Here is a 17,167-nt window from a genome sequence, read left to right as displayed (position 1 = left end):
AGGAATGCAGAGAACAAAGGGGAGATTGTTGGGTGTGTCCTCTACAGCCGGTCAATAGAGACTGGATTGGGCTTAACCCAACTATCGTTCCTTTAATCGGGCCCTTGATCGGGAGGGCCCACGCTAACCTCGGTTGGAGCCCCCAGACACACGACGCTATATATTGGACTAAGGGGTCGCAGGAAAGACTAACGCTAGTACCTCGCCCCAAAACCCTAGTCCCCAGAGGCCCCATCGCCTAAGTGTCGGAGTGTCTGGAAACGCTACAACCTGCAGCAGCTCGGATTCGAATGCGTGCTGTTTCTCTGCAGGGCAACAATATGAAGACGGCAACTGCAACTCTCCAACAATAATAACAACAAAGGTATGTTTTCCTATTCCTCTTAGTAGATCAGATCTACTCGTCATCAAGATTTTACTTCCAGTTACGGATTGGTTTTCTAAGGACTTAGGAATCGATCAGTATAAATTCTAACACTAACGACCCCCACAGAACCACTCAGTTGTTCCAAGTTCCAACCCTCTCTTCCTTTTGCTAGTACGACTACTAGTATTAGTCAATGAGGATATCAATTGTGTCACTCGGTGCCATGGAATTTGCTCGTCCAAACTAGCTCGATCATGACGAGGGCGGTGAACCAGCTCTTGACGAGTTGGGCAGCTATAGTCGATCGTCATGCATCTCTTAGCCCACATTACAGATCTACAATGAGCTAGTCGTAGATTTCTACGGACAATTGGATATGGATCGATGAAGCCTGCAGCCTGCAGTATGTTTATCAGAATGACGACGACGACGATCGATCGATCGATCGGCCAGCCAGCTAGTCGTCGTTGGGCAGCGTGGAGTTGACGAGTTTGGCGATGGTGACCCTGGGCGTGGAGTAGTCGCCGGTGAGCACCTTGGCGGCGACGATGGCGTTGGCGGCCTCCGTGAAGTGCACGCCGTCCCAGCTGATGAAGCGCGTGCCCACGTCGCACAGCTGCATCTCCGCCGACATGCACGCCTTGAAGTGGTTGTAGTTGTACGGCGGCCCGCCGTAGCCGCAGCACGCCATGAGAGGTTTCTCGATCCCTGCGACGACCGATCGAGCGCAGATAGTATTATTATGCATCGATCTATCTATCTATCTATCGCGAGGCGATCTCCTCTAATAGATCAGGAGGTCGCATCGGCGGCTTACCGTGCGTCGTGTGGTTGGCCACCAGGTCGTACTTGACGGCGTACATGTCGACGAAGACGAGCGCCGCGTCCACCATCCGGCGCCGGAGCTGGGCGCAGGCGTCGCCGAGCAGCGCGTTGAAGCGCTTGGCGGCGTTGTTGTAGGTCTTGAGGCAGCCGTGGGCGTCCAGCTGGTCGCCGTCGTCGGCGTCCCGCGGGATGGCCAGCTTCTGCGGCAGGCAGCCCAGCGCGCCCGTGCCGTGGATCCAGAACTTGCGGGCCCCGTGCGAGTACAGCGTCTGTGTGTCGATCAATGAGGTGCGCGCGGTGTCAATGAGGTGCCGTGGATCCAGCACTTGCAGTGCATCTGTTGCAAGCGAAAAAGAGAGAGGGAGAGTAAATAACCTCGATGGTGTACTTGATCTGAGCAACAAATCCAGGGATCTTGGCAAGCACTTGGTCGTAGGGCAGGTGCATGTAAGCAGACACGTCGTTCTGCCCGATGTCGATGGTGTAGATGGCCTTTCGGAATCCTTCGCGATCGATGGGAGGCCTCTGTCCTGCATGCCCGCCCCCGCCCCCAGCACACATCGATAATTAATTTAACAGGTCTCACACCAAATTTACTACTACTTAACAAAAGCTAAGCTACTCCACAGTTGACTTGACAGACCTAGGTTGATCATCTCCATGGACCTGGCCCTGAAGTAGAGCCACTGATGGAGCTGCACGTCCAGCGAGAATGGAGAGCCCCCCGGCGTCGCCGTCGAGCCGCCGATGGCGAAGTTCACGCCGTTGCTGAAATCCGCGCCCAGCGCCTTGAGGTATGGGCTCAGGAAAGGCGTGTGCAGGCTCTCACCTGCATGCCAAAACCCAATTATAGATCTGTCCAACAAACTGTAGCATGGTAAAAATTTCCTCTTGAAAAAGAAAAGGTGAAGAACTAATGATCTTTTTTTTTACCTATGTTGTGCAGAGATGTACTCACTCTTTTTCTTTTTTTTACCTATGGTTCTTCCCGACAAATCAATCGCACTTAGTTCCAGTTTCAATCCCACTAGATAAACTTTAGCAGCTTTTTTTAACTACTTTTAGCCATTTAGTGATCTAAACAGGAGAACTAATAATGGTGTGATAAAATTTAGCACATATTATCTCATAAGCTGCTCAAGGGGTGCTAAAAGTAGCTAAATGTGGGACAGGGAACCCCATTTTCCACCCATGCCCTCTAACCTCATTTCCTCTCTCTCCGTATTAGGAGCATATGTGTCTTTTTATTCCAATATGCTAAACTTTATTAGAGTAGTCCAAACACACCAAGGAACTAAACTTTAGCATTTCAATTTATATGGTTAAAGTTTAGCATTAAGCTAACTAAAATTTATCCAGTTAGATTGAAACAGGGCCTTGATTCTAAAATATTCATATTTATAGTATATAATCATTGAGTACCAGTACATAATCACTACCCTTAATTAGATAGTTTGTTGTCTTTAATAATACGTTTATTCGGAGATATAAATTGTCGTAAATATTTTTCTATAAATCTAGTCGGAGTCGAGGCGAAAAAAAATAATTGGCATGATTGTCACGGGCCACACTTAAATAGCGACGGACGGAGTACGCACATGTACCTTCGGGCCGACATAAACCTCTTTTTTTCAAATCCCACTATGGCCGATGCATGCTACGTCAACGTCCTTTAATTTCATCATCTTTCCTCCACTTGCATCGCGAAAAAGCCCATTTGTTTCTTTTTAGCCTTTTATTTAGAAGATAACAGTCACCATTATATATTTCTTTTCTGCGCACAAACAAGCTGGAGTGCTGGACGTACCTAGCGGTCTACTTGATCCGACAGTTGAAGGTCTGTTTGGTTCTCCACACTGAACTTTAGAGCCTTAATTATTTTATTAGAATATTTAGTTTATTTTTAATCTCTAATAAAGCTCTAGTGTAATAATAGAAGGCGAGGTAAAGTTTAGAGCTAATTTTAAACTATGCATCTAAACCTCTCGTTTAGAGTTTAGAGAGAAATCCAAACCGTTCATTGGTGGTGTGTTTCAGTACTCAGTCTATGTAGGATCTGATGGAGAGTTTACAAAAAAAGAAAATGGAGGAGGCAAAAAAAAAGTGAAGGATTTTACTGCGCTTGCTTGAAGTTGAATTCCAAGCGTGGCGTGGGGAAAGCACGTCTATGTCGTACCAGTTTGAGCTCGCGACGATCGTGGAAGGAACGAAGTGAGAACTAGCTACTCACAGATGAAGTCGATGACGAGGCGGCCATCGGAGAGCCTTCCGGTGGGGCGGCGGAAGAAGGTGCGTCCCTCGGGCAGGTTAATGTTCATCCCGTTGACCGCCGCCATGCCGCCCGTGTCGGAGTTGGAGTCACCGAAGTTGAAGATGACCACCGACGACGACGACGACGACGGGCGCGGTGGAGGAGTGGTGTCCCGCCGGGCACCAGCATCGGCCTCCACCGGCCGCGGCGCCACGGCCAGGAAGCCGTACCCCGCGGGGTCCGGCGCGTACCGGAGGCAGGCGAGGACGAACGCCGCCGCCACCCCGGCCATCACAAGGTAGTGGTGCAGCCGCAGCGTGGCGCCCGCCGCCTTGTTGCCCCCTCCGGCGCCTGCAACAACGCCGGTCATCCTCCTCGCTCTCTATGCCTAGATCCCCTTCCGATCTATCTAGTCTCTACACCGTCTGTGGTCACGCTCCGCGCGGATGCCCACCAAAAGCGAGCAAAGTCTCCTCTCGATCTCCCGCCGCGCCCGTGCAGTGCAGTGCAGGGCCGGGCGCGACTGCGTGCGTAGTATGTATAGGCGGCATGCAGCAGTTGAGGTTGAGAGGTTGAGGTGTGGCCTCAGCCTTTTTTCCCACAGTAGGTAGTACCGTAGTAGTAGCAGCATAGCATCTCCTCGTTGTCGGGAGATGACGAGACGTCGCACGACGACGAACCGACGGAGCGATACAATACAACAATGGTGGTGGGGAGAAAAGAAAAGGAAAAGGAAAAGGCCAAGCGCGCGGAGAAAGGCGATGCATTAACGCGCGTGTTTATGAATCGATCAGGACCCTCCGCTGGCATCTATGGCGCCATGCTTGGAGTCAAGGGCGGTTGGTGGGGTGGCGGGGTCTGTTGATGATGGTTTTTGCGATATACTCCAAGCATTTGGAGTAATAAAGGCTGGATGCGCGACGCGCGCGCGCGAGGGCGGAACGGCGACGGCGCATCTGATCGGCTTCGCTTGCTGCCTCGGGGACCGACGGCGGCGCGGGAGGGGAGGGACGGGACGACATCATCAGGTAGGTGCCGGGGCGCGCCCACCACCCGTCCGGCCCCGTGTGACTTGTTAATGGCGCAGGACCGCGGATACCGATCGACCTGTCGACTGTGCTTATGTAGGAGTACAGATCGGAAGCTCCCGCGTATATAGCTATAAGCTATAGTGGGCACCGCCGTCCCGTCCTGTGGCGGGAGCAGCAAGCAACAACGCCATCGCGAGCACGACAGTGGCCGCTCCGCTCGTGCGCGCGCAGACGGAGGAGAGCGGGCTGCGCGCGTCCTGTGGCACCGCATGACGCGCATTCGTCGTGCTCGAGAGCGACTTTATATTTATACACAAGACAAGAGTGAGCCCTACGGTTTAGGTTTACGCCCGGTGGCACCACACGACACGACGCTGGCTGGAACTGGAACCAGCAGGAAGGTTTTTTATCGATCTGTCGTGGCCTCCTTGGACGCACGGAAACGCATTCCTTGTCCGTCATGGCGACTGCTTCGGCCAGAGCGCGCGCGAGATGCCAAGTGCAAGCGTGACGTACGCTCGGGGGGCCCCACCAAGACAGAGCGAGCGGCACGGCGGTTGCGATGTCACTTTGCAATCAACGTACCAAGCTAGATGCGACCGAGCTAGCAGTTTTTTTGTTTTTCCACCGGCACCGGCGGGGTCTCGGGAGAGCTGGTAAAGTAGCCGGCCGACGGTGATGGGCAGACAGCTTGCGAGGGTTTCAACCGTCCGGACTCGGGAGAGAAGCTAGGTAGGTCCCAACCGCAGCAAGAAGGTACGTCGACGTCGCTCGAGGTGAGGCGGCCCAACAGCGCCTGCCCATGTGTTGTGCTCTGTGCAGGGAGAGGGTCCTTTTGGACGTGTCCGAAATCGGGAAAGATCAGCGTCGTCCTTGAACGGACCCCCCGGCCCCTTCTTCGCCCATCGCAACCCAACCATACACTACTCGATTCCACCAATCAGTCCGCGCTCGAGTCGTCCCGTCTAACTTGACAGTGTTGCCGAGTCACATCGGACTTTCAATTATTGTTGCCAACAAAAACAAAACCCCCGCCACTCTATGAGATCACACAGTACAAATTATGTATATGAAGAAATCGCCCACCTGATTTCCCGGGCTACGCCGTAAAGAACCAACCAGGACCGCCCAAATCCCTTCTTTTCTTTTCTTTTCTCGATGCGACGAAAACAGCACACCTTAATACCTTTCATATTGTCTCCTTTTCTTATTCAAAAGAAACTACCATCAGCATAGTGCTCTAAGGTTTATATAAAGGTGTTGCTGGGGAATTCTCCACCGAGTTTGGACCCATCCTTATCCCCATAAATCTATATTCACCCCCGTATCTTGTCTTCTAGCGGTGATGCTAAAGCTCACTAGTAGACTTGTTAGTTGTGGGTTCTGAATCACTAAGTATCAATCAAGGGATATTTATTTTAGTGGGAGTAGATTGTATTAAATGTTTAATATGATTTACTATATCATGGATATTTTTGTCTTAGTATTTTGCATTATTTTGTTGTAGATAAATGGCACCTAGCACACCAACATTTACTTTGCGATCAATTCTTGAAAAGGATAAGTTAAATGGAACAAACTATACGGATTGGACCCGCAACCTGAGAATTGTTCTCAAGGCTGAAAAAAGGAAGACGTTCTAGATACCCCACCGCTAGAGGATCCTGGTGAAGATGCAACTGCTGCAGCTAAAACCGCTTACAAGAAAGCAATGGATGTGAATCTTGAAGTGAGTTGCCTTATGTTCGCTTACATGGAGCCTGAGCTGCAGGTACAGTTTGAGATAAACCATGAGGCGCACAATATGATCGTGGCGCTCAAGGATATGTTCCAGACTCAGGCTAGGACTGAAAGGTTCAATGTGTACAAGGCCTTTCTTGAATGCAAGCTAGCAGAAGGTGCATCAGTTGGGCCACATGTAATCAAAATGATTGGTTACAGTAAGAGGTTGGAGAAGCTAGGCTACCCAGTAGGGCAAGGGTTGGCCACTGACTTCATTTTGGCATCTCTTCTGCCCAACTATAGAAACTTCATTACTGTCACACCCGGGTTTTAGAGGCACGACCAAACCCGGGCGCGAACTTCACCAAGTGTGTTAGGATCAAGTCTCACACATATGATGACTCATGGTACAGAAATGAATGTCACATCATTTATATATAACAGAGTTCTATACAAAATAGTTAAATAGTTACATCATATGAAGACAATGATCCAGCAATTATAGTTGACTGGGAGACGATGGCCTAGACCACTCAAGAACTCATCACGGCATCATTCACGCGTATCATCTTGTGGTACCTGCTCCTGACCTGGGGGGGATGTGAGTACAACAAGGGTGAGCTCACATACGTTCATCGCTCAACAAGTCGTGGGAAATAATGTGCATGAACTCACCAAAGGTAGGAGCTCATGTGAAATGTATGGCTTACCAAAGAAGATGGTTAAAACTGAGCATTGCTTTTAAAGTTGGTCAAAAAATTTTATTAGCAGTTACTAAGTATAAGTAGATACCAACCCAATTAAATAAGAGATCAAAATTAATAACAACACCCATAATGCAATGCAATGCAAATGACAAATTAAGTTTAATTCTATAAATTAATCATGTGAGTGTCCGAGCCGCTCATGACCGTGAGCACGACTGATATACCAGTTTTACACTCTGTAGAGGTTGCACATCTTTACGCACAAGTCGTGTATCTCGTCTAGCCAGGGTTTGCAAGGCGCTTAGACACTTCCAAGGTGAATGGCTAGGGATCCACTACGAGGCCTTTACAAAGTTCCACTAGCTTCAGAAAAAAAACCCGCTACGATTTCTGAGAAGGGCAGTATAGGAATCCATCGTCCGAAAAGACATCACAGCATGATCGACCCGAGAACCTCCCTATACACAGCTCCTCTACCACCCTTGGCCTTTTGGGTAAGGTAGTTCTCAACTAGCTTTCCTAATTAGTCAGCCAAGGGTGTCCCATACCACCCTTGTGGTAGCACTGTTTTCCCGGGTGGTTCTCCATGTCCCAATTAACATAATGATCTTATCATGAACAATAATCAACAACAACAGAATTGGAACATGAACATAATATAACATTACTTGCCCAAACCTAGGTAGAGCAATAGCAAAACTACCCAATAGTTCTTTTGTTTGCAAGGTGTGGGATAAACAATGCTAGGGAAGCCTATTAGGTCCCATCAAATTAACCTGATCATGTCACAGTGATTAACAAGAACATTATTGGGTGAAGAAAAGTGATCAAGGGCACAACTTGGCTTAGACTCGAGATTCCCAGGTACCAACTTGGTCTTCAAGTGACTCGTAACCTCGCTGCTACTCGTAGCAATACAAACAAACATGGTATTGGCAAAATTAATATCACACTAAACATAAGAACAAATTGCATGATGTTGTTCTACGCATTGCAACTAGATCGTAGGTTCAAGAACCACTAAATTCGGAGGTACTGTAATAAAGTTATGATTTTCCGAAGGTTTAAGTGTCTACTATAAAGCAAAGGAGGTACAAGATTTTACTCATAGGTTTCATGGTAATACAAAGTTACTAGATGATAAACAATATTATTATAAGATTAATGCAACTGGAATGGATCAAAAAGAAGTTAAAATGAATTAAACAAGTTTCTGGATTATTTTTATACTAAAAATCCTTTTCTTTATTAATTCCACTCATTTTATTTAACCTATGGACTGCAAAGATAAATTCCAAAGAGCTTGGGGTTTAATTCGTAAATTCCAGGACTTAGTTGCAATTACTTTCGGCTTGAGGAGGACGGCTGGTTAGTTTCTAGGTTTTCCAAGGTTTTTTATGTAAAAGAACCTAGCGAAGGGGTACCTTTTATTGTTAGCCGTCCGATCCTAGGTCAGAGGCCCATATTAGATCGAACCTCACCTGAAACGGTATCTAGTGATAGCCACCCGATCGATGATCAACGGACCGCAGCGACCCACACCATTATACAACCGGAGCCCTTGATTTCCAGATCGGTGGTCACGATTTAAAGCGCAAAGAGGTATGTGAAGGATCTAATCGCGGTCGTCTATTCACAGATCCACGGTCCGAGGACCATCTTCTTCCTCCAGCCACCGGCCAAACCTGGCTACGCCACCAAGCCTCCCCCACGGTGGAGGAGCCCGGCGAGATCCATGTCCGGCTGACCGAACCCCAAACCAAATAGTGCTACAAAATCCCGCGGACCTGGCAAAGTTGACTAGGGACTTACCGTAAGCAGGGATGGCGACCAGAGAGTGGTCCATGACGTGCGTGGCACCACGATGTTGCTTGAGGTCCAGCGAGCAATCTAGCGTGATTCTGCCCTCTACCGCGCGCACAGACCCCTAGGGGAGATCCGTTGAGCACCGGCCATGCCCCGCGACCCCAGCATTAACCCCGAATGGCGTTGCTAGCACAGATTGACGACGACGGTCATTTGCTTCCCTGATGGTTTCGACTATCACCGTGGTAGTCCCTGCGACGGTCACAAGATGGCATAGGGGGTAACAGGGATAAGCTTATATGCTCCAAGGTGGGGGGGGGAGTCTGATCTCGAGCCGAGAAGGTCGGTTGCGAGTTCGTCGCAAATGGCTCTGGACGCGACGTGCGGGTTGTGGCGTTCGTTTCATCTCAGACTCCAGGTGGGAGATGATACCTAATGACATGGGCCCACGAGCCAGCGACTGGCCGATGGTAGCGCGCAGAGCTGCGGCTGGTGTGTGGGGCCCGCGACATCAATGACCAAGGGCGCGTGAGTGCGGTTGGCAGTAAGGTTGACGAGTGGACCCGCTTGGCAGTGACCGTGAGGTGGGAGCGCGCGCGGCCGACTGTTTGTCTGGTGAGTGGGTCCCGAAAGGCAGTGACCCAGCGCGGTTTGTGGGAATTGGGCTGAGCGGGGAGAGATGGAATGGTGGGCCGAGAAGGCTGTTTCGGCCCAGACCGGTCATTTTCCTTTTTCTTTTATAATTACACCTTTTCTATTTTGAAGTTCTTTTCCTATTTTAAATTAGATTCAAATTCAATTTCACAAACTTCAAATATATTTAAACGCACAAGAAAAAATCCAGTATGTATGCAAAGTATTATTTTATTAATTATTTTATTGTTCTATTGATTTGAATATGTGTACTTGCATGCACATAAAAATAATTATTGACCAAGTTTGAAACTTCTCTTTTTTTGTTCTTTTTTCAAAGTTTCAAATTTATATTTCATGGTCAAAATTCAAGCCTATAGTTTATCAAATTAATAGTGCCCTTATTTATTGCAAGATAATACTTCTTTTTAAATGTGTAGTTTAATTCAAGATTCCATGTTTATCTTTTCCTTATTTTTAGGAAGAGTAATTTCAAGGGTAAGAGAATAAAATATATCTTACTTCAAAACCTTTGGAGAATTCTATTAAATCCCAAAACCGATATTTGAGGTGTTACAAATACTAACTACCATATGCATGGGGCAGAGAAGGGCCTCAATGAACTATGTGGCATGCTGAAAACAGAAGAGAGTGACATAAAGAAAAGCGATGGCAGCAGCGACTATATGATGGCGGTTCAAAACAAACCTAACTTTAAGAAGGGTAAATCTCAAAAGAATAAGGGCAAGGCAAAGGATACAGTGTCACACCCGGTTTTGGAAGGCAAACCGAAAGCGAACCATGTACATACCATGATTAGAACTCACATACACAACGATTACATAAATGACTCATCATAGCACAATGCTTCGAATAATAATAAAGAGTAAGTAATAATATTACAGACTAGAGCCATTTACATTGTAAAAATCAAAGTGCACAAAGTAGAAACGTAGCCAACGTAAAAAAACCCACCACAGGCAGCTGACTAGGGGAGGTCGCTAGCCTAATCCTCAAACTTGTTGAAGTTCTGGAACTCCTAGAGATCCGCCTCGACACCTTCTTCTTATTTACCCGAGCATAGATTACACCAAAGGCAACCTGGTGTTTTGTGAAAGCAAGGGTGAGTACTGAAAGGGAAATAGCATCAACCATCTCCTATAATCGATTTTGGTGTTTGACGACCATCACAAAACTTATGGACTACCTAATTTGCCTACTTGATCTTTTCTCAAGTGCATAAAGTTCATGTACATCTATAAGGAAAAAGGACCCTTGGCCAATTCTATAAATATGGAGTGAATCAGACTTGCACCAGCCTGTGGTGCATCGGACAGTGTCCGGTGCCTAGGCTGGCGCATCCGACGAATAGGCTGCTCTCGAGAAAACTTAGCCCTCCGTGGATAAAATTCATCGGACTGTCCGGTGTGCACCGGACTGTTCGGTGAGCCCACGGTCAACGGTCATCTTCGCCAATGGTCGACTGCCACGGGTCAGAAACGTTAGAAGTCAGAAACAGTCAGTGACGATTAGGTCGCATCGAAAAGGGTTGAAAAAGACCTGGCCTTCGTAGACTCCTCAACGGGGAGTAGGTTCATTGGAACCAAACCTCGGGAAACAAATCGTCGTGTTCATTTGTGTTGATCTTTACTCTACGATTTGGTTCTTCCTCTCCCCTCTCTCTAAAAGCTCTCTTGCTCACAACCCTTTGAGTTAGCTCCCAAAGTTATCCACATTGATTAAGCAACTCATAGCAAGAAGAACTATCTTCCGCACTCCGTATTCATTATTATTTGTTTCTAATCCTAACCTAGGTGAACTTCGTATTCAAAGTTTATAATTTACAGGTTTTGCCTATTCACCCCCTCTAGGCGATTTTCAATTGATATCAGAGCTCGGTACTTCATTAGAGTATAACAACTCGAAGTGATGTCGGGAGAACACGCCAAAAGGGAGTTGATGATCACCGGGGAAAAGCCCAGGTCTTTGAGAAAGAAGAATGAAGAAAATACTCCGTCAAAGGAGGCTGACCACAAACACAAGGAAGAAAAAGATGAATCCACCGGCTCCATCAAGTCATATAAGAAGGGAAACAAGAGGAAAAGAAGATAAAGAAGGTGGTCTACTGCGAGACCGATTCTTACTCGTCCTCAACCTCTGGCGTCGAGTTAACATCTTCGAAGCACCAAGAGCGTAAGAAGTATAGTAAGATCCCTCTTCACTATCATCGCATTTCCAAACGTGTTCCTTTACATTCTGTTCCCTTAGGAAAACGACCATACTTTGATGGTGAAGAATCAAGAAGATTAGAAGCGACAATGGAACAGAGTTCAAGAACTCTCAAAATGAAGGATTTCTTGAGGAGGAGGGCATCAAGCATTAGTTCTCTTCTCTCTACACACCTCAACAAAACAGTGTTGTAGAGAGAAAGAATAGAACTCTTTTAGATATGGCAAGGACCATGCTTGATGAATACATGACATCAAATCGGTTTTGGGCGGAGGCGATTAACACCGCTTGCTACTCCATCAACCGACTCTACCTTCACCGAATCCTCAAGAAAACATCATATGAACTCCTCACTGGTGAAAAGCCCAATGTTTCTTACTTTAGAGTTTTTGGGAGCAAGTGCTTTATTCTTATTAAAAGAGGTAGAAATTCAAAATTTGCTCCTAAAGCAGAAGGCTTTTTACTTGATTATGACTCAAACACAAGGGCATGTAGAGTCTTCAACAAATCCATTGGATTAGTTGAAGTTTCTTGTGACATTGTGTTTGATGAGACTAATGGTTGTCAAGTAGAGCAAGTTGATCTTGATGAATTAGATGATGAAGAGGCTCCATGCATCGCGCTAAGGAACATGTCCATTGGAGATGCGTGTCCACAAGAACCCGAAGAGCCTCCACAAGCATAAGATCAACCATCATCTTCCATACAAGCATCTCCAACAACTCAAGATGAGGAACTGGCTCAAGAAGAAGAGGATCAAGATCAAGACAATGAGCCACCTCAAGAGGAAGACATTGATCATGAGGGAGATGAAGTTGATCAACAAAAGGAAGATGAACAAGAGATTCAAGATCAAAGACCACTGCACCCAAGAGTCCACCAATCAATTAAAAGAGATCACCCCGTCAACTCCATACTTGGTGACATTCAAAAGGGGGTAACTACTCGATCTCGAGTTGCTCATTTTTGTGAACATTACTCTTTTGTGTCTTCTATTGGGCCATACAGGATAGAGGATGCACTAAGAGATCCAAACTAGGTGGTGGCAATGCAAGAGGAACTCAACAACTTCACGAGGAATGAGGTATGGCATTTAGTTCCACGTCCTAACCAAAATGTTGTAGGTACCAAGTGGGTATTCCGCAACAAACAAGATGAGCATGGAGTGATGACTAGGAACAAAGCTCGACTTGTTGCAAAAGGATATTCACAAGTCGAAGGTTTGCATTTTGATGAAACCTGTAACGCCCTGAATTTGGGGGTAGATTTTTTTCTTCTTTTCTCTCACCAAATTCAGGCATTACCCTTTTCTTTTCTCGTTCCCTCGCTAAACCTTGATCTTTTCCAAAGTTATAGCGAGGTTTGGCTTGGAATTTCCCGTGCAAGAAAAACCATAAATCACTTTATGTTGTTTGATGCACCATGCCGAACTATGCATTCTTTGATTGCTTAGAGATGTGAGTGCATTCATCTAGAAAGATCGGATTTCGAAAAGGAGAAAAACCTTTTCTTTCTTTTTCTTTTTCTTTCTCTCTCTCCCCTTCTTTCTCTCTCCCGCGCCGTGGGCCGCCCCTGGCTGGCCCAGCCGCCCCCCGCGCGCCCCCTTTGGGCCCATTAGCCCAGCCGCCCCCTCCCTTTCCCCCCAAATTCCCCCAATCCCTCTCCCTCCCTCTCATTCTCTCTCTTCCCCACCCCAGCCGCCGCCCCCTGCCCTAGCCGCCGCCCCTGCTCGTCGCCGGTTCGGCCGCCCGTCCCCTACCCCGGTGAGGTCCCCCTCCCCCTCTCCTCCCTCTCCCATCTCCCCTCCCCTTCCCCCTACCCGGCTCGGCCCCGCCGCTCGGCCGCCCCTGCGCCCCGGTCCGGCCGCCCGCCGCCCAGCTCGGCCGCCCCCTGGCCGGCTCGGCCGCCGCCGCCCCCGCCTAGCCGCCCCATGCCCCTGGCCGGTTCGGCCGCCCCTGCGCGCCCTGCCCCGCCCCATGGCCGGCTCGGCCGCCCCTGCCCAGCCGCCCCTGCGCGCCGCCGGCTCGGCCGCCCCCGCCCTTGCCCCAGGCCGGTTCAACCGCCCCCTGGCTGGTTCAACCGCCCCCCTTTTTATTTATTTTATTTTATTTTATTTTCTTTCATTACTGTTATTTATTTTATTTTAGGCAGGTTAATCATTGTTCATGTTATTGAAATAGGAAACTTAATTTAGAATTCCGTTACACTAGTTAATTCATATAATTAATTGTTTATCCAGTCCAATGTTGATCAACTAAAAATGACTAGGTTTCCATTAGTGCATATAACTAAATTCTTTTGTTAGAACCAAATGTAACTAATTATTAGTGCATAAGCTTTAACCCCCCCCCCCCCCCCCGCGAGACCTTTTCCCGTTTCTTTCTAACCATAGTGAATGCGATATCGAATGTCCTACTTGATGCATATCCACTTTATTTGTTCCCTTGTATGATGTACTGTTTGCTTCCCAATTTGAATGGATGTATGTATGTATGCTTGCAATCGCATAGAGAACGATCCGGTCGAAGAGCCCGAGGAACTCGCAGGAGAAGCCCCTGAGCAGCAGTCGGTTGGTGGAGGCAAGTGTCCCTTGACCTATCTCTGTCCTATTCATTATTTAATTCACCTCCCGCTTTACATATTTATGCCTAAGGATTGACTAGCTTTGGTTATCCATGTCCTTGTTTACCTATTCGGGTTGGATTATTATTGTTTAGCTTTATGCTATTGCTCAAACTCTAATCAATGAACATGATGAGATTATCTATGATACGCTGTTTTCCCTTCTCTTATTATGATGTGGTACTTGTGGTCATCAAGGGGGCTCGAGCGGTTTCTCGAGTGCCTCTCCGTAAGGACCTGTTCTATGGATGACCGCCCGGGAAAACAGTGCAACCATGAGGGTGGAATGGGATGCCCTTAGCTGAATAATTAGAGGACCCGGGGTGTAGTTCACTTAGCCATCGTGCCGTCAATGGGGCTCGGTGTATGCGGCTCGCTCTGCCAAGTTTGGGTTCGCCCCTTGGGGAGGAGTGCGGTGCATTTAGGAAACCTAACGGGTGGCTACAGCCCCGGGGAATCTTTGTAAAGGCTACGTAGTGATGCCCTGCTGGGTCACCTTGGTAGTGATCAATGGAGAGTCATGATCTCCGGGCAGAATGGGAATCACGGCTTGTGGGTAAAGTGTACAACCTCTGCAGAGTGTTTGAAAACTGATATATCAGCCGTGCTCGCGGTTATGAGCGGCCAAGGGAGCTCCAGTGATTAGTGGTACTTGATCAGAGATACTTTGGTACAGGTGGTTATGAGATCGATGGTTTTGGTTATGACTATGGTGCTGGTAAGTGGTATTCTTTCCGTTTGGAAAGGGTACATGGGATTAATAACTTGGGTTAATGCTAAAACTTGGCTTTCTACTAGTAAGTAATAAACTGACCAACTAAAAGCAACTGCTTGACTTATCCCCACATAAAGCTAGTCCACTACAGCCAAACAGGATACTTGCTGAGTATGTTGATGTGTACTCACCCTTGCTCTACACACCAAACCCCCCCATCCCCAGGTTGTCAGCATTGCAACCACTGCTCAGGCGAAGATGAAGCTGTGGAAGGAGACTTCCAGGAGTTCCAAGACTACGACGAGTTCTAGGTGTGGGTTAGCGGCAACCCCCAGTCGGCTGCCTGTGAAGGCCGCAGTTATCTACGTTTCTTTTCCGCACTTTGATTTATTGTAAGGACTATATGGACGTCTCAGACGTATGATGTAATCGACTATTTCCCTTTTAATACTATTTTGAGCACCGTGTGATGATGTCCATGTTATGTAACTGCTGTGTACGTGAATAACTGATCCTGGCACGTACATGGTTCGCATTCGGTTTGCCTTCTAAAACCGGGTGTGACATAAGTGGTATCAAAGCCGTGCTGACTGTAGGACCGCTAACCTAGAATAGAATGGTCGTTCTAAGGACTATAGACCTCTGTCCCTGCCTTGACTTTGATATCCCTTCAAAAGTTGGTCATACCGACCAAACCTATGTTCTACTATATAATATACCTTGCTGAAAATTGTGTTTTATTCTAATCCTTCATTTACTTATGATTCATTACTTGCTGGTCATATTAATTCTGTTCTCACCCTTTTGCTTGCGATGTCTTTTGTAGATGGCTCGACTTAGACACACTGCACGAAAGTCAGTCATCCCCTTCTTACCCTCCCGCCTTGCTGAGCGTCCGCTTCGCCGTCCCGTGGCCGGACAGTCCAGCCACTTGGAGAGACTGCACCACCGCCTGCGTGAGGAGCAGGAGCGTCGACGACAGGAGCAGCAGGGCTCTTCCTTCTCGCTCCACCAGGAGATAGAGTCTGTGAGGAGCTGCTCCCCTGTGCTTCCTCTGGAGGCGCCCCCTGCACCACCACTGGGCGCCCCAGCTTCTGGAGTAGCTGCTGGAGGAGACCCAGACGACGGAGGTGGCGACGACAGCTCGAGCCACGACATCGACTTCTCTGCTAACCATGAGCCGGAAGGATGGGTTGCTCGACCCATCACTCGCGACGCTGCTCGCGGGTGTCACTTCCACGATGCGCTCGACACCCTGCTACGTCGGGCGTTTAACCGGCATACTTGGTCCGTCGAGTATCGCTGTGTGGTCTACCAGCACAGTCGCGGGGTCTACCCGGACCGCTGGGAGGCAACCTGCTTGGTGCGCTGCCCGGAGAACAGTCTCCAGGGTGCGGAGGCCTGCTCAGAGCACTATTCTATCTCTGAGCGGGACTCAGCTGAGGCAGCCATGCAAGATGCTGCACGGCGTGCGCTTTCGCACTACTGCTCGGTTTTCGGTGGGGCAGCTGACGGTCTTGACCTGAAGTATTACCCCCGCCGTCCATCTGGCAGCACAGGAGGCGTGATTGTCTCACCTGTCGGTGAGGGCAATCCTAGGTTGAGCAGCACAGTCAACCTAGCCGCCGTGCTAAACACGGAGCTGGACCATGCATTAGACGAGCTGAGTAGGGCTCGTGCTGAGATCGCCCTGCTGCGGGCTGAGCGCGCGGAACGTCGTCACTTGGATGGTGGTTCCCCCGCTCCCGTCGGGACTCAGCACCCGTACCGCTCACCTCGGCGTGGACACCAGTCTTATGGCAATCCCGACTGCAGGACCAAGATAACTCTAGAACCATAGCTCGTTAGAGTTGGATCTTGTAACTAATACGAAATATATACGTAGAAGCTACAGTCTTAGCGTTAGTCTCGCTTTAGTTAGTCTTAGTTAGACAGGGTAGTTTGCTATATCCTGTGCATCTATGTTTGTCCTGATGAACTATGTTTGGTTTGGATCTTTGTAATGACTGTCACCAGAGTGTGGGTATCCCCTGCATTTTGGTTTACATATTATGTTAATGGAGTTAGTTATATAGTTGGGAAACCTTTTATTCCACTTTCCTCTTTATCTGAGAAGCTGTGTGGTCTGTGTTGGAGATCAGTGAAGATGCTCATCTGTTCAGCGCTGTTGAAGAATTCTATACTCTTTTCTTATGCTGCAAGATTTGCCAGATCAGTTCTGATGTGTGGTTGCATTCTGCAGATGTCAGAGAACAGGCG

General features: G+C 48.2%; 1 protein-coding gene across 1 annotated transcript; it reads right to left on the bottom strand.

Moving 5' to 3' along the window:
- Window positions 1–534: 534 nt before the first annotated feature.
- Window positions 535–4,020, bottom strand: LOC100284892 (alpha-L-fucosidase 2). Its single transcript, NM_001370684.1, has 5 exons — window positions 3,423–4,020; window positions 1,836–2,021; window positions 1,568–1,722; window positions 1,185–1,461; window positions 535–1,075 (listed from the first exon to the last, which is right to left on the bottom strand). Exons 1-5 carry the CDS (start codon window positions 3,811–3,813, stop codon window positions 825–827), a joined length of 1,260 nt encoding a protein of 419 aa, NP_001357613.1. The 5' UTR covers window positions 3,814–4,020; the 3' UTR covers window positions 535–824.
- Window positions 4,021–17,167: the final 13,147 nt, after the last annotated feature.

Source organism: Zea mays, chromosome 3 (genome assembly GCF_902167145.1).
Source record: "Zea mays cultivar B73 chromosome 3, Zm-B73-REFERENCE-NAM-5.0, whole genome shotgun sequence".
NCBI classification, from domain to species: domain Eukaryota; kingdom Viridiplantae; phylum Streptophyta; class Magnoliopsida; order Poales; family Poaceae; genus Zea; species Zea mays.
This window is presented reverse-complemented; position numbering and strand designations above follow the sequence as displayed.